The sequence below is a fragment of the Chiloscyllium plagiosum genome, unplaced genomic scaffold (genome assembly GCF_037043375.1).
Source record: "Chiloscyllium plagiosum isolate Xiang-an unplaced genomic scaffold, Cpla_swu_hap1 HiC_scaffold_18, whole genome shotgun sequence".
Classification (NCBI taxonomy): Eukaryota; Metazoa; Chordata; class Chondrichthyes; order Orectolobiformes; family Hemiscylliidae; genus Chiloscyllium; species Chiloscyllium plagiosum.
In genome coordinates this window covers 34,876,094-34,902,269 of record NW_028270156.1, presented here as the reverse complement: position 1 = coordinate 34,902,269, position 26,176 = coordinate 34,876,094, and the positions used below count along the sequence as shown (strand labels likewise).

At 41.5% G+C, this 26,176-nt stretch overlaps 1 protein-coding gene across 2 annotated transcripts in view; it reads left to right on the top strand.

Annotated features, from left to right (window-relative positions):
• Positions 1-26,176, top strand: part of LOC122557750 (deformed epidermal autoregulatory factor 1 homolog) — a 63,609-nt gene that overhangs the window by 11,527 nt on the left and 25,906 nt on the right. For both annotated transcript variants that reach the window (XM_087996462.1, XM_043705707.2), the window contains exons 3-5: positions 9,348-9,477; positions 20,325-20,471; positions 23,431-23,570. In XM_087996462.1, coding sequence (XP_087852588.1) covers positions 9,348-9,477; positions 20,325-20,471; positions 23,431-23,570 — 417 coding nt within the window. The remainder of the gene's footprint in view (positions 1-9,347; positions 9,478-20,324; positions 20,472-23,430; positions 23,571-26,176) is intronic.

Below are 26,176 nucleotides of genomic sequence, written 5' to 3'. Positions count from 1 at the left end.
ACATCCAGCAGAGATTTTCCTGCACCTCCAAATACCTCATCTACGGTGTCCATTGCTCTCAATGTAGTCTCCTCTACATTGGAAGATAAGAAGCCAACTTGCGGAACGTTTCAGAGGAGATCTCTGGGACACATACACCAATCAACTCCACCGTCCTGTGGCTGAACACTTCAACTCCCCCTCCCACTCCACTGAGCACATGCATGTCCTGGGCGTCCTCCACTGCCAAATCCTAGCGGCCCAACACCTGGAGGAAGAACATCTTCTGCCTTTGGACCCTTCAATCACATGGGGATCAATATTGATTTTACCAGTTTCCTCATCTCCCCTCCCCCCAACTTATCCCAGATCCAAACCTCCAACTTGGCACCGCCCTCTTGAAGTGTCCCACCTGTCCATCTTACTTCTCACCTATCCGCTCCACCCTCCACTCCAACCTGTCACCATCACACCCCACCTTCAACTACCTATCATATTCCCAGCTACCTTCCCTCCAGCCATACCCCACTCCCATTTACCTCTCAGCCTCCTTGGGACGCCCCCCCCCAACATTCCTGATGAAGAGCTTATGCTCGAAACGTAAGCTCTGCTGCTTCTCAGATGCTGCCTGACCGACTGTGCCTTTCTAGCGCCATGCTTTTTGACTGCAATTTTCAAACCCTGGCTACTTTCTTGTAGATCTCTTGTGTAGTCTGTCTAGAGTAATTATATCCTTTGTACAATGTGCTGATCAGCCCTGTACACACCAATCCAGTTGTGGTCTGACCAGTTCCTTGTATAGTTTCAACTTTAAATCCCTGCTCTTGTATTTAGTACCTCATCTAATGAAGGAAAGCATCCCACATGTAGCCTTCACAGCCTAGCTACCTCTGTGCGGCCATCTTCAAGGACTTGTGTAATGCAGCCCAAATTGTGTCACTTCCTGTACTCTTCTCAAAATCCTCCCTTTTGCTTTGTTTGCCCTTGCTAAATGTGTAACATTTTACTTACCCAGATTGAATTCTATTGTCAGTTTTCTAAACGTTCAACCAAATCATTGATATCTGAATGTAGGTTTGCTCGCTGAGCTGGAAGTTTTGTTTTCCAACGTTTCATCACCATACTAGGTAACATCAGTGAGCCTCCAGGGAAGCACTGGTGGTATGGTCTGCTTTTTATTTGTGTGTTTAGGTTTTCTTGGATTGGTGATATCATTTCCTGTGGTGATGTCACTTCCTACTCTTTTTTTCTCAGGGGGTGGTAAATGGGATGCAAGTCAACATGTTTCTTGATAGAGTTCTGGTTGTAATGCCATGCTTCTAGGAATTCTCATGCGTGTCTCTGTTTGGCTTGTCCTAGGATGGATGTGTTGTCCCAGTCGAAGTGGTGACCTTCCTTATCTGTATGTAAGAATACTAGTGAGAGTGGGTCATGTTATTTTGTGGCTAGTTGATGTTCATGTATCCTGGTGGCTAGTTTTCCACCTGTTTATCCAGTGTAGTGTTTGTTATAATTCTTGCAAGGTATTTTGTAAATGGCATTAGTTTAGCTTGTTGTCTGTGTGGGGTCTTTCAAGTTCTTTAGCTGCTGTTTTAGTCTGTTGGTGAGTTTGTGGGCTACCATGATGCCAAGAGGTCTGAGTAGTCTGGCAGTCATTTCCAAAATGTCTTTGATGTAGGGGAGAGTGGCTAGGGTTTCTGGACGTGTTTTGTCTGCTTGTTTAGGTTTGTTGCTGAGAAATCAGCGGACTGTGTTAATTGGGTACCTGTTCTTTTTTAATACACTATATAGGTGATTTTCCTCTGCTCTTCGTAGTTCTTCTGTGCTGCAGTATGTGGTGGCTCATTGAAATAATGTTCTAATGCAGCTTCGATTGCGGATGTTGGGATGATTGCTTCTGTAGTTCAGTATTTGGTCCATATGTGTTATTTTCCTGTTTGAGGTTCCTCATTGGCAGTTTGTTTTACTGCGACATCTAGGAATGGCAGTCTATTGTTGTTTTCCTCCTCTTTAGTGAATTTTATGCCAGTAAGGGTATTATTGATGGTCTTGAAGGTTTCCTCTAATTTGTTTGTTTAGTGATGACAAAGGTGTCACCCATGCAGCATTCCCAAAGTTTGGGTTGGATGGTTAGCAGAGCTGTTTGTTCACCACAGGAAATGACATCACCAACCCAAGGAAACCTAAACACACAAATAAAAAGCAGGCTATACCACCAGTGCTTCCCCAGAAACTCACTGAAGATGTTACCTAGTATGGTGACGAAACATCTGAAAACAAATCTTCCAGCTCAGCGAGCAAACTTACATCCAGAACCTCAACCTGAGCTACAAATCTTTTCAAAACTCATTAATATCTCTCTGTAGTAAAGTCATTTTTCAATATCAAGGCAAATTTCTGTGTTGTCTGTAAATTTCCCAACCATGCCTCCCACATCTAAGTCTCAGCATAAATATATAGCACAGTCAGCAAGGGACCCAATCTTAGCATTGTGGAGCACCATTTGAAAAACATCCACTGACCATTTGCCTCTGTTTTCTGCCACTGAGCTAATTGTGGATTTGAATTGACTCATTCCATTCTATTCTGTGGAAGTGCACATTTCAGCTTTGTTTTTTGTATTCGTTTGCTGGGTTTCCCATTGTTGAGAATATGTATATTTGGTTTAATAGTCCACCGCCATTCACTGCTAAATGTGGGAGGATGTCAGAGCTTGGATGTGATCTGTTTCTTGTGACATCAAGGCATTCCACTGATACTTGCATTGCTTGGCATGGTTCAGCAGATTAACTGTTCATGTTTAGGAATACCTTTTGCTGGAATTCCCTCCTGTACCATTCATTGAACTAGGGTTATTTATGATGGGATGATAATGGTAATACAAGGCCATGAGGTTACAGATCGTGTTTGAATACAATTTTGGTACTGCCGATGGCTTTCAGTTCCCACGTGGATGTTCAGGTTTAATATTTTGTTTAAAGTCTATCCTACTTAGCACTTTGATAATGCCATACAACTGAATGGAGGGGTGTTCTCTGTGTGAAATATAGAAAAAAGGAGCATAAATTGGCCATTCTGCCCTTCGGGATTGCTGTGACATTTGAATATGATCATTGTTGATTATCCAACTCAATAGTAGTCTTGTTTTTCTTCCATGTGCTTTGATCCTTTTAGCCCCAGATGCTACGTCCAACTCCTTGAAATCATAAAATATTTTGGCCATAACTACTTTCTATGATCGCAGATTTTACAGGCTCATCACTGTCTGGGTGATAAAAGTTCTCCTTATCTCAGTCCTAAATGGTTTACCTCATGTCCTTAGACAGTGACCCTGGTTCTGGACTCACTTGCTGTTGGGAGCATCGTTCCTGCATCTACCCTCTCTAGTCCTGTTAGAATTTTATTGGTTTCTATAATATTCTCTGCCTAAATCTTCTGCACTCTCGCGCATATAATCCTAACCAATTCAACCTCTCCTCACATGTCAGTCCTGACATCCCAGACATCAGGCTGGTAAACCTTTGTTGCACTTCCCCTATAGTAAGATCATTGTTCCTTATATAAGGAGACCAAAACTGCACACTGGTGTAATCTGATCAAGGCCCTGTAAACTTGCAGTAAGACATCCTTGGTCCTGTACTCAAATCCTTGAGTGAAGAAAATGCTTATTTCCTCAATAATGAATCTGCAGTAGCCACTGCTTCTGATGCTGTCATGGGTAGGTAATTTGGCAAGAGTGATGTTATTGGATTTTCCCTTTTGTAACTTCCCTCAGCACCTGCTACAGGGCTATGTAATATTTTACATCCTTGAGAACTCAAGCCAATGTATTAAGATCTATTTCGAGCTAATCTTGGAGATACACATTTAAGTTACCTACCCAGAGTACACTCTGTGTCCCTGGTATTTTTGTGGTTCTTCCACTTGGTGGAGGAAAATTTTAAGAATATTGATTGGTCAACTGAAAGGGTGGTGTGGTAGGCGGTAAACAGCAATAAGATTGTTTCTCCATACTTGCTGTAATGTATGAAACTTCAAGGTCTGGTGTCAATATTTGGGAGTCCCAACAGCAACTCCCTCCTGACTGTATGTCCACTTTGCCCTGTTCTGTTAGGTCTGTCCTTCTGTTAGATTAGCACACTCACCCAGGGATGGTGATGGTGATGTTGGTGTCTTTTAGGTATGATTCCATGAGCATGACCACATCAGGCTGTTATTTGACTAGTCTATGAGATTTCCTCAAACTTCGCACAGGCATCCAGAAGTAAGCAGGGCTTTGCAGGATTAGACAAGGATATGTTTGTTGCTGTGATTTCTGATGCGTAGACAGTGCCGAGTAGCCTATCCAGTTTTATTCATTTTTGCCATTTTAGTGTCTGTCACAACTGAGTGACATGCTGTGCCATTTCAAAGCCAAGTTAAAAGGCAAGCATGTTGCTGTGGGTCTGTGTTCATGTGTGAGTCAGACTGGGTAAGGATGGCAGATTTCTTTCCCTGAAGCAGATTTTTAAACAGATGTTTTTAATAACAATTGGCAGTGTTTCTACATTTACAACAATATTTTATAATTTCAGATTTATAAATTGATTTTTATATTTCAGCTGGTAGTGTTCAAATCACGGTCCCATTGGCTACGGCCTGTGCAGTACTAGTCCAGTGCATTAGTATTACGACACTACCTTCCCATTAGTTGGGACTGGTAGGTTTTAAGCAAATGAATAGGGGGTGGGGAAGAAGAAACAAAATTAAGTTCTGTCATAGGCTGGAGGGCAGGAGAAATGAAACGCCAAGAGGCTTCTGGGTGCAAGACTAGAGAGTGTGGTAATGGGACAAGTAAAGAAACAAAAGGAGTGTGTTGGTGAAGATGTGAATGACTGAATCATGGGTGACCAAATGGCAGAGAAAGAGCAGGAAGGCAATTCAGGTGTCCCCTGCAGTCATGTCCCTCCAAAATAAGTATACCATTTTGGATACTGTTCGGGGAAATGGCTCACCAGGGTAAGGCAGCAGTAGCCAGGTTCATGGCACTGGCTGGCTCTGCTGTTCAGAAGGGTGGGAAAAAGAGTGTGGAAGGGCTATACTCATAGGGGATTCAATTGTAAGGGGAGTAGATAGGTGGTTCTTTAGTGAAAAACGAGACTCCCAAATGGTATGTTGCCTCCCAGCTGCAGGGTCAGGGATGTCTTGGATCAGCTGCAGAAAATTTTCAAGTGGGATAGTGAACAGCCAGTTATCGTGGTGCATATAGGCACCAATGATATAGGTTAAAAAAAATGGGATGAGGTTCTACAAGCAGAATTTAGGGAGTTAGGAACCAAGTTAAAAAGTAGGACCTCCGAGGTAGTAATCTCAGGATTGCTACCAGTGCCATGTGCTAGTCAGGGTAGAAATGATGGAATAAGCTGACTGAATGACTGGCTTGAGAGATGGTGCAGGAGGGAGTGGTTCAAATATTTGGGACATTGGGACTGGTTCTGGGCGAGATGGGACTATTACAAATTGGACGGTCTACACCTGGAACAGACAGGAATCCGTGTCCTTGGGGGTGCTTCTGTTAACGCTGTTGGGGAAGGTTTAAGCTAATGTCACAGGGGGATGGGAACCAAATGAGGAGGTTAGTGGACAGGAAAGAGGGAGTAACTAAAGCTCATAAGGAAATAGATAATGAAGTCAGCGTGACAAAGGGGAAGAGTAGGCAGGGAGCAGATGATGAACGCAAAGGGACTGGTGGTCTGAGGTGCATTTGTTTTAATGCAAGAAGTATGGTAAGTAAGGCAGATTAACTCAGGGCTTGGATTAGTACCTGGGATTATGATGTTATTGCTATTACTGAGACTTGGGTGAGGGAAGGGCATAATTGGCAGCTAATTATCCCAGGATATCGATGCTTCAGGCAGGATAGAGGGGAAGGTAAAAGGGGTGTAGGAGTTGCACTACTGGTCAAAGAAGATATCACAGCTGTGCTGAAGGAAGGCACAATAGAAGACTCGAGCAGTGAGGCAATATGGGCAGAGCTCAGAAATAGGAAGGGTGCGGTAACAATGTTCGGGCTGTACTACAGGTCTCCCAACAGCAAACGTGAGATAGAGGTACAAATATGTAAACAGATCATGGAAAGATGTAGGAGCAATAGAGTGGTAGTGATAGGAGACTTTACTTTTCCCAACATTGACTGGGATTCACTTAGTGTTAGACGTCTGGATGGAGCAGAATTTGTAAGGAGCGTCCAAGAGAATTTTCTTGAGCAGTATGTACATAGGTTTAGGGTGAGAGGGGAAAGATATAAAAGACACCTAAAGGGCAACTTTTTCACGCAGAGGGTGATACGTGGATGGAATGAGCTGCCAGAGGATGTGGTGGAGGCTGGTACAATTGCAACATTCAAGAGGCATTTGGGATGGGTATGTGAATAGGAAGGTTTTGGAGGGATATGGGCCGGGTGCTGGCAGGTGGGACTAGATTGGGTTGGGATATCTGGTCGGCATGGACGGGTTGGATCGAAGGGTCTGTTTCCATGCTGTTACATCTCTATGACTCCATGTAAATAGTCCAACTTGGGAGGGGGCCAAACTGGACCTGGTGTTGGGAAATGAGCCCGGCCAGGTGGTTGAAGTTTCAGTGGGGAATCGTGATCAAAATTCCATAAGTCTCAGAATACTCATGGACAAAGACAAGAGTGGTTCTAAAGGAAGAGTGCTAAACTGGGGGAAGGTCAACTATACTAAAATTAGGCAGGAGCTTGGGAACGTAGATTGGGAGCAGCTGTTTGAAGGTAAATCCATATTCGATATGTAGGAGGCTTTTCAAGAGAGGTTGATTAGAGTTCAGGAGAGATATGTTCCTGTGAAAATGAGGGATAGAAATGGAAAGGTTAGGAACCATGGATCACAGGTGAAATTGTGAGACTAGCTAAAAGGATAAAGGACGCATACATAAGGTCTAGGCGACTGAAGACAGATGAAGCTTTGGAAGAATATTGGGATTTGTAGGACCAATGTGAAATGAGAAATTAAGAGGGCTAAAAGGGATCATGAGATATCCTTAGCAAACAGGGTTAAGGAAAATCCCAAAGCCTTTTATTCATATATAACGAGCAATAGGGTAACTAGAGAATGGGCTCGCCCACTCAAGGACAAAGGAGGAAAGTTATGTATGGAGTCAGAGAAAATGGGTGAGATTCTTAATGAGTACTTTGCATTTGTATTCACTGAGGAGAGGGACATGGCGGATGTTGAGGTCAGGGATAGATGCTTGATTACTCTAGGTCAAGTCAGCATAAGGAGGGAGGAAGTGTTGAGTATTCTAAAAGGCATTAAGGTGGACAAGTCCCCAGGTCCGGATGGGATCTATCACAGGTTACTGAGGGAAGTGAGAGAGGAAATAGCTGGGGCTTTAACAGATATCTTTGCAGCATCCTTTGACACAGGTCAGATCCTAGAGGACTGGAGAATTGCTAATCTTGTCCCCTTGTTTAAGAAGGGTAGCAGGGATAATCAAGCTAATTAGACCTTTGAGCTTGATGTCAGTGGTAGGGAAGCTGCTGGAGAAGCTACTGAGGGATAGGTTTTTTTCCTATATGGAAATAAATGGGCTTATCAGTGATAGGCAACATGGTTTTATGCAGGGAAGGTCATGTCTTACAAATCTAATAGAATTCTTTGAGGAGATGACAAAGTTGATTAAGGGAAGTGATGTGGATGTCATATACATGGATTTTAGTCAGGCGTTTGATAAGGTTCCCCATGATCGGCTGATGGAGAAGGTAAAGTTGCATGGGGTGTTCTAGCTAGATGGATAGAGAACTGGCTAAGCAACAGGAGATAGAGTAGTAGTGGAAGGGAGTTTCTCAAAATGGAGACCTGTGACCAGTGGTGTTCCACAGGCATCTGTACTGGGTTGACTGTTGCTTGTGATATATAAACATAAATGATTTGGAGGAAGGTGTAGGTTGCCTGATTAGCAAGTTTGCAGATGACACTAAGATTGGTGGAGTAGCAGATAGTGAAGGGGACTGTCAGAGAATACAGCAGAATATAGATAGATTGAAGAGTTGGGCAGAGAAATGGCAGCTGGAGTTCAATCTGGGCAAATGGAGGTGATGCATTTTGGAAGATCCAATTCAACAGTGAACTATACAGTAAATGGAAACTTCCTGGGGAAAATTGATGTACAGAGAGATCTGGGTGTTCAGGTCCATTGTTCCCTGAAGATGGCAATGCAGGTCACTAGAGTGATCAAGAAGGCATATGGCATGCTTTCCTTCATCGGACGGGGTATTGAGTACAAGAGTTTGCAGGTCATGTTTCAGTTATATAAGACTTTGGTTTGGCCATATTTAGAATGCTGTAAACAGTTCTGGTTGCCACATTACCAAAAAGATGTGGTTGCTTTGGAGAGGGTGCAGAAGAGGTTCACTTGGATGTTGCCTGGTATGGAGGGTGCTAGCTATAAAGAGAAATTGACTAGATTAAAATTATTTTCATTAGAAAGATGGAGGTTGAGGGGGACCTGATTGAGGTCTACCAAATCATAAGAGGTCTAGACTAGGTGGAGAGCAAGAAGCTTTTTCCCAGTGTAGGGTACTCGATTACTAGGGGTCACAAGTTCAGAATGAGAGGGGAAAAGTTTAGGGGAGATATGGAAAGTTCTTCACGCAGAGGGTGGTGGGTGCCTGTCAGCATTGTCAGCAGAGGTGGTAGGGGTGGGAACAATAGCATAATTTAAGATGTATATAGACAGATACATGAATAAGCAGGGAGCAAAGGGATACAGATGCTTAGAAAATAGGTGGCAGGTTTCGATAGAGGATCTGGATTGGCGCAGGCTTGGAGGGCTGAAGGGCCTTTTCTTGTGCTGTAATTTTCTTTATTCTTTTGTTCTTTGTTGATGGAGAAAGTGAGGTCTGCAGATGCTGGAGATCAAAGTTGAAACTTTATTGCTGGAACAGCACAGCAGGTCAGGCAGCATCCAGGGAACAGGAGATTCGACGTTTCGGGCACAGGCCCTTCTTCTTTGTTGATGCACAGATTTGCCCAAAAACAAAGAAAGGGGAAAGCAAGATAATAAATCTAAAACCAAAGGTGACAGATGTTTTTGATGAGTCAAATTTTGATACGTCAAATTCATCGAAATTTATAAAACAGCAATCAAAAAGGTTACAGTTTCAGTAACACAACACCCCTTTACTTTCAGCACTCCCATGCTGAGAGTCTGTTACTTTCAGTAGCTGACATTTTAAGTGATTTTCAATTTTAACATATGTAGTTTAATTATTTTTTATCCAGTTACTGCAATGCAAGGGACAGAATTCAGTAACCTCACAGTTTGAGATTCCCTGCTCAAATGTTGTTTATTTTGATTTTTCTCAGTCGGGAAGAACTACACTTCAGATTGGAGAAGGACTCCCCACCGACAAAGCAACCCTAATAGTAGTTCACACGGATGGAAGCATTGTGGAAACTACTGGACTGAAAACACCCAGTGCACCAATAACTCCAGGTAATGTACTATGCTGCTCACTTCTCAGTACAACCAGTAGAAGGAGTGCTTGCTGTGGGATTGAGTTTCCATGAGAACTGCATGGAAAGGTTAAAAATCACACAACACCAGGTTATAGTCCAACAAGTTTAATTGGAAGCACTAGCTTTTGGAGTGCTGTTACTTCATCAGGTGGTTATGAATTTCACAATTGTAAGACACAGAATTTATAGCAAATGTTTACAGTGTGATGTAACTGAAATTATACATTGAAAAATACCTTGAAAAATACCAAATCATGCATGGAAAGGAGCACTCCTTGGAGATTATGGTTTAAGATTAAATGTGATTGATTTTCTATTCATGGGCAGTACCTGTCTTTTTTTAAACAACTCAGATATTATGTCTTCAAGATCACCTTGAACTACCTCTGTCTGACTCTGCAACCCATGCTCCCTTCATTATAAACTTAATAACCACTTGCATTTCTACATCAATACATCCAGAGGTGCTTCACAAGAACATTATTGAACAAAAAATTATTACCAAACACACACAAATGATATTAAGAGTGTGCAAAACTTGATCAAATAGGTGGCTTTTAATATTGGAGAGTTTAGAGGGTGGAATTTCAGACATTTAGGGCCTTAGCAAATAGTGGAATGATTCAAATCAACTGAGTGCAAATGGCCAAGTATCTCTGAGGATCATAGGGCTGGTAAAGGTAAGATATGGAGTAGCTACACCATAAAGTACCATAAATTAAGTTTTGGATCCACCAATCTTTACGTATTTGTTTACAGCACTTTTTAACTTTCTTCCTGATTGTCAGCTTGCAATCTATTCTTCCTCACTGTTTTAAAATGAAGATTTATCACATTCCTGTGTCTAAGGATATGATAATAAAAGGTACAAAAGATTATTTAGGCTACAATTAGAATACTGCATTTATGATGAGTTTGGGAACATTTTTTATTAAAGGGAATTTTGTTTGACAAATTTATGAGCTATTTTTGAGGATGTACATTTAGAACATAGAACATGACAGCGCAGAACAGGCCCTTCGGCCCTCGATGTTGTGCCGCCCTGTCATACTAATCTGAAGCCCATCCCACCTACACTATTCCATGTACGTCCATTTGCCTGTCCAATGATGACTTAAATGCACTTAAATTGGCGAATCTACTACCATTGCAGGCAAAGCATTCCATACCCTTACTACTTTCTGAGTAAAGAAACTACCTCTGACATCTGTCTTATACCTATCTCCCCTCACTTTAAAGTTGTGTCCCCTCGTGTTTGCCATCCCCATACTTGGAAAAAGGCTCTCTCTGTCCACCCTATCTAACCCTCTGATTATCTTGTATGTCTCTATTAAGTCAACTCTCAACCTTCTTCTCTCTAATAAGAACAGCCTCAAGGCCCTCAGCCTTTCCTCATAAGACATTCCTTCCATACCAGGCAACATCCCAGTAAATCTCCTCTGCACCCTTTCCAAAGCTTCCACATTCTTTTTATAATGCGGTGACCAGAACTGTACACAATACTCCAAGTGTGGCCGTACCTGAGCTTTGTACAGCTGCAGCAGAACCTCCTGGTTCTTGAACTCAATCCCTCTATTAATAAAGGCCAAAACACTATGTCTTCTTAACAACCCTGTCAATCTGGGTGGCAACTTTCAGGGATCTGTGTACATGGACACCAAGATCTCTCTAGGAGAAAGTGAGGAACTGCAGATGCTGGAGATCAGAGCTTAAAAATGTGTTGCTGGAAAAGTGCAGCAGGTCAGGCAGCATCCAAGGAGAAGGAGAATCGACGTTTCGGGCATAAGCCCTTCCAGCAACACATTTTTAAACCAAGATCTCTCTGCTCATCTGCACTCCCAAGAATCCTACAGAGATTAACGCAGTACTTTGCATTCCGATTACTCCGGCCAAAGTGTATCACCTCACACTTGTCCATATTAAACTCCATTTGCCACCTCTCAGCCCAGCTCTGCATCCTATCTATGTCTCCCTGCAACCTACTACATCCTTCGTCACTATCCACAACTCCACCGACCTTAGTGTCATTCGCAAATTTACTAACCCACCCTTCTAAGCTTCATCCAGGTCATTTATAAAAATGATGAACAGCAGTGGACCCAACATTGACATTTGCGGTACGCCGCTAATAACTGGACACCAAGATGAACATGTTCTATCAACTAAAACCCTCTGTTTTCTTTCATCAAGCCAATTACTGATCCAAACTCCCACAATCCCATTCCTCCGCATTTTGTATAATACCTGCTGTGGGGAACCTTATCGAACGCCTTGCTGAAATCCATATACCCCACATCAACCGGTTTACTCTCATCTACCTGTTTGGTCAGTTTGTCAAAAATGTCAATAAGATTCGTTAGGTATGACCTACCCTTCACAAAACCGTGCTGACTGTCCCTGATCAGATTATTATTTTCTAGATGGTTATAAATCCTATCTCTTATAACCTTTTCCAACACTTTACCAACAACTGAAGTGAGACTCACTGGTCTGAGATTACCAGGGTTGTCTCTACAACCCTTTCTGAACAAGGGAGCCACATTTGCTATCCTCCAATCCTCAGGCACTATTCCTGTAGACAATGATGATTTGAAGATCAATGCCAAAGGCTCGGCAATCTCTTCCCTTGCTTCCCAGAGGATCCTAGGATAGATCCCATCTGGCCCAGGGGACTTGTCTATTTTCACGGTCTACAGTATTTCTAATACCTCTTCCTTGTGAACCTCAATCTCTTCTAGTCTAGATGCAAGTATCTCTGTATCTTCCTCCCCAACATTTTCATTTTCTATAGTGAACACTGTCGCAAAATATTTATTTAGTGCTTCCCCTATCTCCTCTGACTCCACACATAACTTCCCACTATTATCCTTGATTGGCCCTAATTTAACTCTCTTTTATTCCTGACATACCTATGGAAAGCCTGAGGGTTAACCCTGATCCTATCCGCCAACAACTTCTCATGTCCCCTCCTGGCTCTTCTGAGCTCTCTTTTTGGTCTTTCCTGACTTCCTTGTAACCCTCAAGCGCCCTAACTGAGTTTTCACATTTTGTCCTAACATAAGCCTTCTTCTTCTTCTTCTTGACCAGGGATTCCACTTCCTTAGTAAACCACAGCTCATGTGTTCTATATCTTCCTCCCTTCCTGACAGGTACATACTTATCTAGGACTTTTCCTTGAATAAACTCCACATTTTTAACGTGCTCATCCCCTGCAGTTTCCTTCCCCATTTTACACGTCCTAAATCTTTCCTAATTGCATCGTAATTTCCCTTCCCCCAGCTGTAACTCCTGCTCAGTGGAGTACACCTATCCCTTTCCATCACTAAAGTAAACCTGACAGAATTATGATCGCTGTCTCCAAAGTGCTCACCTACTTCCAAATCTAACACCTGGCCAGGCTCGTTACCCAGTACTAAATCTAAAGTGGCTTCGCCTCTTGTAGGCCTGTCTACATACTGTGTCAGGAAGCCCTCCTGCACACACTGGACAAAAACTGACCCATCTATAGTACTCGTACTGTAGTGATCCCAGTCAATATTTGGATAGTTGAAGTCCCCCATGACAACTACCCTGCCTCTCTCACTCCTATCGAGAATCATCTATGCTATCCTTTCCTCTACATCTGGGACTATTCGGAGGCCTATAGAAAGCTTCCAGCATGGTGACTTCTCCTTTCCTGTTTCTAACCTCAGCCCATACTATCTCAGTTAACGAGTCCCCAAACATCCTTTCTACAACTGTAATATTGTCCCTGATCAACGATGCCACACCTCCCCCTCTTTTACCATCTTCTCTGTTCTTACTGAAACATCTGAATCCCGGAACCTGCAACAGCCATTCCTGTCCCTGCTCTTTCCATGTCTCCATAATGGCCACAACATCGAAGTCCCAGGTACCAACCCACGCTGCCAGTTCACCACTTTATTTCGGATGCTCCTCATGTTGAAGTACATACACTTCAAACCAGGTTCTCACTTGCCAGTGTCAGATATTTGATTTGGGACCTCCCTACTCTCATCCTCTTCTGTTTCTGTCCTACAATTTTGGTTCCCATCCCCCTGCTGTATTAGTTTAAATCCACCTTTAATAGTTTTAGCTATTGACCATGACTTGGGGCTGCTCTCTCTCCCCCCGAAGGATCCCAAAAACACGATCAGAGACATCACGGACCCTGGCACCTGGGAGGCAACACACTAACCGTGAGTCTCTCTCGTCCCCACAGAACCTCCTATCTGTCCTCCTAACTATCGAGTCCCCAATGACTATTGCTCTGCTCCTCTTCCCCCTTCCCTTCTGAGCAGCAGGTGCCCCACTGCTTTCCCCTGGTAAGTCATCCCCCCAACAGTATTCAAAACGGTATACTTATTATTGAGGGGAATGGCCACAGGGGATCCCTGCACTGCCTGCCGGTTCCCTTTCTGTCCCCTAACTGTCACCCATCTGTCTTTTTCTTTTATTTGGGGAGTGACTACCTCTCTGTAAGTCCTGTCAATAACCCCCTCTGCCTCCCGAATGATCCGAAGTTCATCCAACTCCAGCTCCAGTTCCCTAACGTGGTTTTTGAGGAGTTGGTGTTGGGTGCACTTCCCACAGATGTAGTCAGCAGGGACACTAGTGGTGACCCTTACTTCCCACATTCTGCAGGAGGAACATTCCCACTGTTCTAACTCCCGAAGTGACTACTAAAAAAATAGATTAGGAAATAAACTATCTACCTTATCTTGTCAATCTGGCTCCCACAACCTTTTTTTAGGTTTAGAGGAGGAGGATGGGTGGGAGACACTACCCGAGTAGTGTCTCGGGTAACGCAACCATGCAAATTTAACCTGTTCTACTTACCCTTCCCAGAAGTCCTTTGCTCACCCCTCCCTCACTGGTCTGAAGGTAAGAAGTTTAAATATACTTACCGGCCTTCACAACAATCACCTCACACCAACGTCACCTCCTCCTGGCTCTCGCTGCTCCGAAGTAGGTGGATAAAAGAGCCAGCATTTCCAAATGGCACTCAGTCAAGTGCCATACAAAATAAAGAATGATGGAGTTAGAAGTTTATATATTAGCATGGATACAGGATTGGTTATTAGGAAGCGGAGAGTATGAATAGATGTTAATTGGTTTTAAGTTAGTCAGTAGTCAGTTGGCAGACTATAAGTGGTGGTGTCCTGCAAGGAAAAATAACAGAGCTTCAACAATTTACACTCTGTATCAATAATTTAGAGGAAGTTATGAATCCATGTTTGCTGACAGTGCAAAACTAGGTTGAATGTACATTGTGATGAGGATACAGAGGCTGTGGAGATACAGACAACTTGAGTGAGCAGGCAACAAGGCAGCAGATGGAGTATAACATGGGAAGTGTGAGGTTATTAACCTTTATTAGTAAGAATGGAAAAGCAGACATTCTTCAAAAGATATGAAACTTTTAAATGTTTATGGTGAGAGACACTACTTCGTGAGCTGCTAGGATCCCAACTGATGTTATGGCTGAAATCTGTCTTGATTGATCAACAAAACAGAACTTTATTACACATAAAGAAAGAAAAAGTAAAACAAAAAACAAATTTTGCTATATAAGTATAATACTGTTTGAAAATTTTCAAAACACTCAGCAAAATGAAATACTATCCCAACATAATCACTTTAGAGCTATTAATCAAAGTCCAGAGAAATTTCCTTCCAAACTAAATCTGCAGCTTTGACTTAACGGCTTATTTCCAGTTCCTGTCCCAAGCTGTGAAGCATATTTCATGAATACACATACTTTCTCAGCTTTGAATAACCAATGCAGGTTACCAATCACTCATGATCTAGAAGTTTCACAATAGACTTTTAGACAGAGGTAATTTATCCCTTTAACTACTCTGAATAATCTGCTTTTCCAGGAGAAACTAAAGTTGTTTCTGACCCTAGTCAGGTGAGCTGAACCCAAAACTGAACTGAACCCAAAATCTTCTATGACAGCTAATGGCTTAAGTGTTTTCCCTCTCCTGTCAGAACAAAACCTAACATAAACAAACTTCCATTATCCTTTTCATGTCCTTTCAGTCATATCCCTCTGACATATCCTTGTTTAAAATCTTTGTTGCAGAAAGACTGGCCTAGTTAACAGTGCCCACATCCCATGAGTGAATTTTAAAAAAAAAACCTGGTTGTGCTTGTATAAAGAACACAGGAAGTTAGCAGGCAGGTCCAGCAAGCATTAGGATATATATGTTCCGTTGTTCTTTATTAGAAGAGTTTTGGAGTATAAGGATGAAGCACTCTTGCTGTAATGGTAGAGGGTTTGGTGGGATTACACCTGGAATACTGTGAACAGTTTTGGTCTCCAAATCTAGGTAAGGATATCTTGTGAGGTGGTACAGCACCTATTCTCTTTGAAGTTTAAAGAATGACAGTGATCTCATTAACCTTGTCAGATTCTGAAGGAATCTTGATGGACAGAAGCTGGGGCGTTGTTTCCTCTGGCTAGAACATGGAAACAAAGTTTCACTCATTGAATTCAGGGGCATGGTTGAGAAACTAAATTGCTTTCACCTGTCTTTGCCAAACTGCCGCAGTTGTGGTGGAAGTGATTGTTGAGATGCTGGGTGGGGTAAAGAGGAGATAAGGTTGATTAATCATCAGGACTCCATCCATACTAAAATGCCATATGGGTTCCTGGGCTTTATAGTAATAGCATAGAGTATAAAAACAAGAAAGGATAAAAGCTAGAACATTTTAAAACAGTAACTCAGTAATGGTAGCCCTCAGGTTTATGTCAGGAGACAGAGTGAAAAAAAAATCAAGCTTTTTTTTCTTAATATACCAAACTTTTATTTACAAAAAAATCTAAGGATAGTAGTTTTAAATGTCTCAACTTTTGACAGGTCTGTTGATGGTTCCAGTGAGCTTGACAATTTATGAACTTTTTGTGCATGTTCACGTTTACTTTTATTGATGCCAAAAGGAAGTTTACCACTCCCAAAGGTGTCCAGGAATTTTATCAAAACCTATGCCCTATTTTCTTGAAGGGGTATCTTGCAACACTCAAATATATGAAGCAGAGGTCGAACTCATCACTTAAAGTCCTGAAATCATGAGGAAAAATAACACTTACAGGCATGACCAATTAGTCACTGCTTCAAGTTGAATAGAAAGAAAGGTTGAGGAACTGGTCTTCCAATTGTGGACCACTTCTTGCTGCTGATAGGCTTCTGAGTAAATGGGAGGGGGTGAAGAGCTGCCTTATTGCCCTCCAGGGATTGGGAGTGTGGTTGGAGGAATAGATTGCTGCATTGAGTCTTGGGGAGATTGGAGAATTGCAAGGAGACATGGAAGTCACAAGGGGGTTCTGTGGAGTTGGAGGGCAAACCAGGGACATGGGGCTGGGGATAATGGGAGTGGGCTTTAGGGAATTGAGGGGTGCTTCAATGAGGCTGGAAGGGGGAGAAAGGGAAGCCTCAAGGGATGTGAAAGAGAAAGGCAGGCTGGAAAGTAGGGGAAGAGAGAGGTTGCACATAGAGAACTGTTTCAAATCTGTCAACAATGGAAGAATCGGCTGATTAGGAGTTAGGAAAATTGAAATCAAAGAGGCAATGAATCACTTGCCATTGAATTTCTATCTTAAAACTGCATATATTCAGGACCTTCTCTGGGGAAAAAATTGCAATGGATACTATTGATAACTACTGTATCAATTGTTAATATTAAATCTGACATGCAGCGAAAAGGATGATAACTGTCTGTTTAGAATATTTGAGTTTTTTTAAATTTGTGAGGGAAATACATTAGCTGTGACCTCATTAGTCTGCAGAATGTTTTTTGCTGGAAATTTACAATATACTGTTATTATTTTTGCAGTCTTGGATTCTGAAGTAGACATAAATTGGCTTTGGTTTTCAGTGTTGTGAAATTCTAATCCATTTTGCTTCAAGGACGGATCAGAAATTTGTTTGGAACAGTGAGTTAAAGACTGGTTTCCGAAGAAATTATGTCACTTTATCTAAATGACTCAATAAACGCCCAGTGAAATAATTATTGACTTGAGTGTTTGTGACCCACAGAAAAAGACAGATAACCAAGGGCCACAGGCAGATGTAGTTGAGAAGAAAACACTCATTTGAGCAGAAGGACAGTTTTTAGTTTGCAGGAGTCTTCAGCTATTTTAGTTGTCTCAGAGTAGTCCAATACAGATAAAAGCTATTGCGTTAGTCTACCTGTAACTCTCAGGGAAAGATAGTAACAAACATAATTTTTGGTGAAAATGTAGAATGTTGCCAAAACAAAGCTCCATGACCTTTTTCAGTTCAGTAAGAAATTTTTACATAATGATGGGAATGATATCTCAATGGGGTTTATTGTCTATAAAAGGTGTTGTCAGGAAAAAGAGGTTGAATCTTCTTTTTACTATTTATGATAAGATATTTCCAAACTGATTATTTTCTTTTCAAAGTAAGCTTGTCTTTTTGTTACAAGTAGATTTATAGCCTCGTGTGAATGTATTAAGCAACTAACTATCACGGTAACAAAATTACAAAAAGCAAAGATTGCATTCATCAGGATAATTTGCAAGAATACCAATGTAAAGGGAAAATCAACATTTATATTGTAAGAATGGAGTGTGCTGATTGGTTTGCAAATGCATTGCCATGGAGAATACACCAGTTAATGATGATTGACAGTTGACATGCAGGCTTTGTTTAAATTTTAAACCAGGCTGTAAAGTGCACAATATATGTACATGTTCTTGCTGTCTACAATGAACAGTGTCCCATGTATTAATATATGTAGCTTTCTGTGCATGCAAATATACCCAAATGTGAATTTGACTGAAAATCCTAAGTTTACTGTCAGTATAATTATGCTCCTGTTTCAACTCAGCAACATTTGTGACAGGCATTCACTGATTCATCTCTCTGGGCAATGCATTGTCCACTCAGTGTCAACCTGCCTGTTTTAATATTTAACCAAAGCTTGTCAGTTAACTGTTGATCATAATAAACTGGTTTATTTTCCATGCTATTGCCTCTGTCACTTACCAACCAATAAACATCTTCCAGTCATACAGTATAAAATGGGATGTTTCCCTTACATTGGTATTCCTTATTGTAAATTGCACCTATTGATGCAAGGGGGAAAATCTTTGACAAAATGTGCTGTTTTGCAGCAACAAGACCTATAGTGTATCAGGCCAGACTGCACTCTGGAATCTGACTTGTCCAGTAATACAATCAGCTGGATTCATGACATTGTGTTTTACATAGTGGCATTTTGTGTAGAAGTCCGAGTACTGAGTACAGGAGTTGGGAGGTCATGTTGTGGCTGTACAGGCCATTGGTTAGGCCACTTTTGGAGTATTGCATACAATTCTGGTCTCCTTCCTATTGGAAGCATGTTGTGAAACTTGAAAGGGTTCAGAAAAGATTTACAAAGATGTTGCCAGGGTTGGAGGATTTGAGCTATAGGGGGAGGTTGAATAGGCTGGGGCTGTTTTCCTGGAGTGTCAGAGGCTGAGGGGTGACCTTATGGAGGTTTATAAAATCATGAGGGGCATGGATAGTCTTTTCCCTAGGGCTTAAGTTTAGTGTGAGAGGGGGAAGATATGAAAGAGAGCTAAGGGACAACTTTTTCACGCAGAGGAGTGTGTCTGTCTGTCTGTCATGGGCTGCCAGAGGAGGAGGTGGAGGCTGTTACAATTGCAACATTTAAAAGGCATCTGGATAGGTACATGAATAGGAAGGGTTTGGAGGGTTCCGGCTGGGTGCTGGCAGGTGGGACGAGATTGGGTTTGGATATCTGGTTGGCATGGACGAGTTGGAACGAAGGGTCTGTTTCCATGCTGCACATCTCTGACTCTAAGTATGTACCAGTTATTTTGAAAAAATCTCCTGCTACCTTTGCCAGTTTAAATACTGTGGTATCTATTAAATCAACGCATTCCTTGTGTTTTACATTTAATGGGATTTATGCTCATTGAAGACATTGATGAATTCTTCTGATTCTGCTTCTTTGTAGTCCAAATACCCTGGTTGTCAATGCTCATACATAATATACTATGTGACTGTAGCACCTAACATAAGAGTTAGTGAGAATAAAAAAGCAGTCCCCTAAAACAAAAAGGTAACCCTCAAGGCGAGCCCTTTGGTTTTGGGTGGACATATTCTTTGCCCTGGTAGCTTAGCTATCTCAGCAAATATACAAAGTTCAGACCAGGACAAGTGATTCCGCCCCCCCGGTTACCAAAACCAGACATGACATGAGTAGTTGCTGATTGATATGGGCAGATGGCTTCGCAAAATGTGCTTGTAAAAAAACAATCCATTCACATTCCAACATTTGTGAAAACGGTAGGTGCCATATTAAAGGGTGAGACATCTGATTTTTGGCTTATTTTCTATTTTCACAGTGACAGAGAGGCTGTCTTTCATTGCGAAAATTCAGGCTGCTATGTCCAATGATCTGAGTGAATTCTTTCATTCCTGAGTCAATTGTGACATTTAGGAGGAAATTATATAAACTGTTATAATGCTGGCCAGATTTTAGAGTAGCTGGCTATGATATGGAGTGAGAAAAGACACACCATGACAGATTAAAGGCCTCCCATGCCGTACTTTCCAGGACTGTATGATATACAGAAATTAACTTATTCTTAGGAATTCCATACAAGAGCTGATTGCTTCCTTAAGAGTTTCTTTCATTATGAAACTGGCAGGCGTTAAAATGTTCTCTGAAACGTGTTATTTTCTGAGATAGCATTCTAATTTTTACTTGAATAGACAATATTTTAATAATCAAAGAACAAGGATCCTTATGTTTAATACTATTTCTGGTACTTTTCTTTACCAGGTCCACAGATAGCTTCGACTCCTCTGACATCAGGCCCGGACAAAGAGGGAACAAAATATAATTGGGACCCTTCTGTGTATGAAAACGAACTTCCAGTCAGATGTCGAAACACCAGTGGAATTTTGTTCAAAAACAAATTAGGTTCGGGTAAGAAAATCCAAATTTCCTAAGATGTTCTTCAGCTCGTGTAAAGACCTTTTGTAAACTAATGGATAATCAAAGATAATCATAAGCAAAGTGCTTAGCTAATGATTTCTGGAGCTACCGGCAGAACAGAATCACAGCAAAACATAGAACAGAAAGAGGCCATTGTACTCATTGTGTCTGCACCAGCTCTTCAAGTGAGCATCATTACCTCCTGACAATTTCCTGTTTATTTCCCCCATACTCTTGCACATTATTTGTATTTAAATAATTATCCAGTTGAGGCATTTAAGAGGGTATTGGACACTTATTGGAATATAAATAATGTGCAAAAAACATTGGGAGAAAGCAGAGAATTGACAGGTGATAATGATGCTCATTCCAAGAGCTGGTGCAGGCAGACTTCCAAGTAGTTCATTCCATACCTTAACTACTCGGTGTGTGAAAAAGTTTTTTTTCACATTATAAGAAGGTGGTTTGTTGTCGAGCAGTTTACATGTGCCTAGGTTCCAGTCCAGAACTCCTGATGACAATGTCTCAGCCAAAGGAAAGCCAAATTTATGATATTTTTCACAGTGAGCTATTTCTACAACGTAACCTTGATGTTTTATATTTGGATCAGTTCATCAGCAGTTCTGTGATCTAAGCATGATACCTTGTGAACTAGCGTGGTCTGAAGATAGAGAGACTTGTATTGGTGGAGTTGGTTTAGGTGGGAGGAAGTAGCTTGGATGGGAAAATCAGCTCTGGAAGAGCAGCTTTGTTGGAGGTGCTTAGTTTGGGGATCTGACTGCTAAGTGATGATATCAGGCCACTAAGAAGGAGCATTGGGTCAGTGAGTAGATTCTGACATTTTAGAGGCCCGTGTCCACCGTAATGGCTGTTGGTGGATCTGTGGATATCAGTGAGCATCAAAGATAGTCTATGACTCCAGAAGTTGGAACAGAGAAAAACTGCTGTTGTGGTTCTGTTCGCCGAGCTGGAAATTTTTGTTGCAAACGTTTCGTCCCCTGTCTAGGTGACATCCTCAGTGTTTGGGAGCCTCCTGTGAAGCGCTTCTGTGGTGTTTCCTCCAGCATTTATAGTGGCCTGTCCCTGCCGCTTCAGGTTGTCAGTTTCAGCTGTCCGCTGTAGTGGCTTGTACAGGTGTTCCTCTTCCTCTTTTTGCAATTCTGGTGTGCTGCAGTGCCACAACACACTGCACTACACCAGAACTGCAAAAAGAGGAACACCTGTACAAGATATTCGCCAAAAACGGATACCTGCGCAATTTCATCAACAGATGCCTAAGAGAAAGACAACGGAACGAGGACATGCTGCAACCCAAAGGACTAGCCACACTATCATACATCAGGAGCATTTCAGAACTGACAGCCAGACTACGGCGACCACTAGGACTTATAACAGCACACAAACCAGCAGCCACCCTCAGACAACAACTCACCAGAACAAAGGACCCGATACCCAGCAACCGCAAAACTAATGTAGTGTACAAAATCCCATGCAAGGACTGCACAAAACACTATATAGGACTAACAGGAAGACAGCTAACGATCCGCACCCATGAACATCAACTAGCCACGAAACGCCACGACCAGCTATCCTTAGTAGCCACACACGCAGACGACAAGCAACATGAATTCGACTGGGACAACACTACCATTATAGGGCAAGCCAAACAAAGAACAGCCAGGGAATTCCTAGAAACATGGCACTCATCCACAAACTCCATCAACAAACACATCGACCTGGACCCAATATACCGGCCACTACAGCGGACAGCTGAAACTGACAACCGGAAGCGGCAGAGACAGGCCACTATAAATGCTGGAGGAAACACCACAGAAGCGCTTCACAGGAGGCTCCCAAGCACTGAGGATGTCACCTAGACAGGGGACGAAACGTTTGCAACAAAAATTTCCAGCTCAGCGAACAGAACCACAACAACGAGCACCCGAGCTACAAATCTTCACCCAAACTTTGAAGAGAAAAACTGCGTTTGAATTCCTTTGTCACTATCTATGTCTCTTCCAGGGAATTATGGACCATATTAACAGAAACAAAAAACAAAAAGGAGGCCATCTGGCTCATTGTCCCATCTCTAGTTCGTTAAAAGAGCCGGTTCCATTTCCCAGACCCCTGCAATTTTTCCCTTCATATACTTGCTTAATTTCCATTTGAAAATTGTTCCTGAATTGGCTTTCATCATGCTCTCAGGTGGTGGATTCGTTTGTCACAACTCACTGTTTAACTACATTTTTATCTTTGTCTAACTATTTGGCTAATCATCTTTTTTGTGTCCTTTGGTTACAATTTTCCAGCCACTGGAAAGCTTCTCCTTATTTACTCTACCAAAACAAAAACTCATAATTTTAAGTACCACTAACAAAATTCCCCTCAACCTTTCGGCTCTGAGGGTTTCAATTCCAGCTTCTGTAGTCTTTCCATGTAACTGCACTCCCTCATTGGCTAGTATATCTGGTTAAATCACCTCTACATCCATCCTAAAATGTAGTGCCCAGAGCTGCTGGGTTTAACTATTGTTTTATAAGGCTTTAATTTAAATAGCTTGTTTTTGTAAGGTAGAACCTGAAATGTCATATGCAAGCAAATCATTGCCTTTCTGAAAATCTCTATTTTTACATAATCTTTCCTGCTTACCTCTGATGCCCAGCTTTGTGTGATTCACCGGACGTTTTGTTATCCTAACTATCTTGTACATTAGAAATCGTAATCAAATTTGTTTGTTGGAAACCAGATTGGCCGCAGAAAGTGCAGTGTTGCAGAGGTAGGATGAGGGTGGGTCTTGTGGAATTCTCTTCTGAAGGGTGGGCCAAATGGCTTTCTTCCATGCTGTAGGTATTCTGATTCTATAAGTGTCCGTATTGAGATACTTCTCCTTCAGCCTTTACCTTTAGTAGCTAGGGAAGATAGTGAGAGTGACCTGTGGTTTTATTTCCAGGAGGACGGGGTCGTTGTATTAAACATGGAGAGAATTGGTTCACTCCCACGGAGTTTGAAGGAATGGCTGGGCGAGCCAGTAGCAAAGATTGGAAAAGGAGCATACGGTACGCTGGACGACCCCTCCAGTGTCTGATACAAGTAAGGATCTTTTATTAATTGCAAATATCAATAGTAATGGTTTTTGGTAATTGTTGCTGCTTTAAACCATTCTGTATGTTTAATGTTCTGTTTATCTCAGTCAGAAGCTATCAAGAGGATAGAGCTCAGTATTATTCTTGTTGTGCTCAATTTGCAAATTATTGAAAAACAAGGCATTGCAAAAAAGACAATACAAAAAATGAGAGATAAGAGAAACAGCTTTGTAATGCTGGCTGCTAATGACGTGTAGCTTAAAACTGACAAATGCTTTTACAATCTGCATGCTTTCAAAGAATTAAGGATACTTGAGGAACAGATGGAGGCTTTTGAACCTTTGTGTCCATGCTGACTGTTTAACAGAGCTATCATGCTTTGTCTCAACCACTCCATTTTGTTTGCAACCCTGTGAGAGCTTTATACTAAAGTACCTATCCCATGACCTTTGAAAATAACTCATTGAATCAGTTTTTAAAATAGTTTCAGGTGGAATGTACCAGATCTGACAACTCTTAAATGGGGAAAAAAAAACTATCCCATCTTCCTTTTTAAATATTTTTTCAGTGATATTAAATTCATGAGCTATGGTCAATAACCAACTCACCACAAGCAATAGCTTTTCTTTATCAACTCTCAAGAACTTTCATCATCTTGAAAAGCTCTTCTCCTTCTTTCTTTGAAGGAGATAACTCCTAATTTTTCAATCCCTCCTCATGATTGATGTTCCTTATTCTCCACAAAGTCTGAGTAAATATCTATTCTTTGGTCTTTTCACCTTTTGCTTATGAGTATTGGAATGACTGGGAGTTGGCGTCAAATTCCCAGTGGTCAAAGAAAACATTGTGAGAAATTCTTAAGTAATATTTTAAACAAATTGCCCCCGTAATTTGTCATCAGCAACCACGAGGAGAGAAAACTGCAGCTACAATATGGTGCCATCTCATCAAATTCAAACCTTAAATCAAACAAAAGGCAGGACACCTTTAACTGGCTGGGAGTTTGGCAATGGCTTTGGTTTAAATTTTATTCCGAGAGAGTGTGATTACTGTGACTGGAGTTCAATTACTTAATTAAATACAGGGTTGGAGACCAAATATTTTTATGCAGTTCTACCTTAAAAGCCTTTGGGAAGCTGCTTGATAATTCAGCTGACTGGAGAATTGTGCAGTGTACAAATGAGCTCAACAGGAAAGGAATGCTTCAGGCTATGGCTACGATTCTGTAATCCACTAATTTCATCTCAGCTGCAGAAGAGCCAATGCTGACAGTTTTAGTGTTCCTAAGTTAATGGAGATTCAACCAATATTTGTTACCTCTTGTTAGTAGTTGTGTAGACAAGTGGACAGTCATCTGGTGAGGTCAGGATCGGATTTTGCTGTGAGGCTTCCACTTCCTGTAACTTAAACTATTATCCCTTCCTGCCTGTGCTGAACATCTTAAGAGAGATTCAAACCAATTTGGTACAATTGGCAGCCCATTGTGCTCTTTACAACTTTAACAGTGTGTATTTCATAGCTGTTTGAGGTGCCTGTCACAGGCAGGGAGGAACTTCAAGTGTGGGTCTAGCCTGTTGGATGATACCTAGCCAGATTGATTCCAGACACCACTGAAGAAAGGGAAAACAAAATTTTCATAAATATTGCAGAAGACAAACATGATGTTGAAACTTTTTGTTTTTACTTATTAAGACGTAGATGTAAGAAACCAAACTTGGAAAGTGAACACCATAATGCAACTTGAGAAAAAGATACTGATTGGTTGGACCATGGTTGGTATGGAGCAACAGCAACTATTAATTGTCAGTCTTAGCTGAAAAAACATCATGCCAGGCAGGTCGACTCAGATTGATCAGGGAGTTGAGCTGGTGAATCCAGCACGGATTGGTAGTTGCAATGATTTCTTTCTCAATGATAAAGGTGTAATGAAGGGAATAATTCCTTTTACCTGTATACAACTGGGTCCTGTGTGCTCATACATGTAGCTTCTAGCATGTGAAATACACCACACTGTTAATCTGACTGGTTTCCAGTACAATTCTTAACATGGAATTATTTAGGAAATTCCCATAGCAGAGTAACATTTAATGTTTGACATTGTGTTCTGAGGTTTACAAGCATAGTAAGTCTTGAGTACATTTTGCAATCTGTCCACTACGAATAGTCAAAAAGATGTATTGTTTGATACAGTCCACTAATCATTGGCATGTATGGCCTATATACCTGGCATTGGGCTGGCCCAGAAACTTCTGTATCATTTTACTCATTTGTTTGATATGCAAAACAATTTTCAGATTTAAGGCAGTATTTTGTTTGTGGAGAAATTGTATATCTTTGTTTTTGTAAAGAAGATAAGGCAATCCATATCTAACTTCAGATAATTCTCATATAACATTGCCCTGTTTGTGGCCTAATCCTATTCTCCATGTTACTGCTTCCAACATGATTTTCTGCACCATTTCTGGCTGTCACCTCTCCCCCTCCAAGGACCCTGGCAGCTGCTCCATTATTTCCTCTACCTTAGCATGTTTACCATTACCATTCAAGATGCATGTTTACACATATATGGATGTCACTTGTCCTTTCTCTTTTCAGTCTCTCTCAAACTATTCT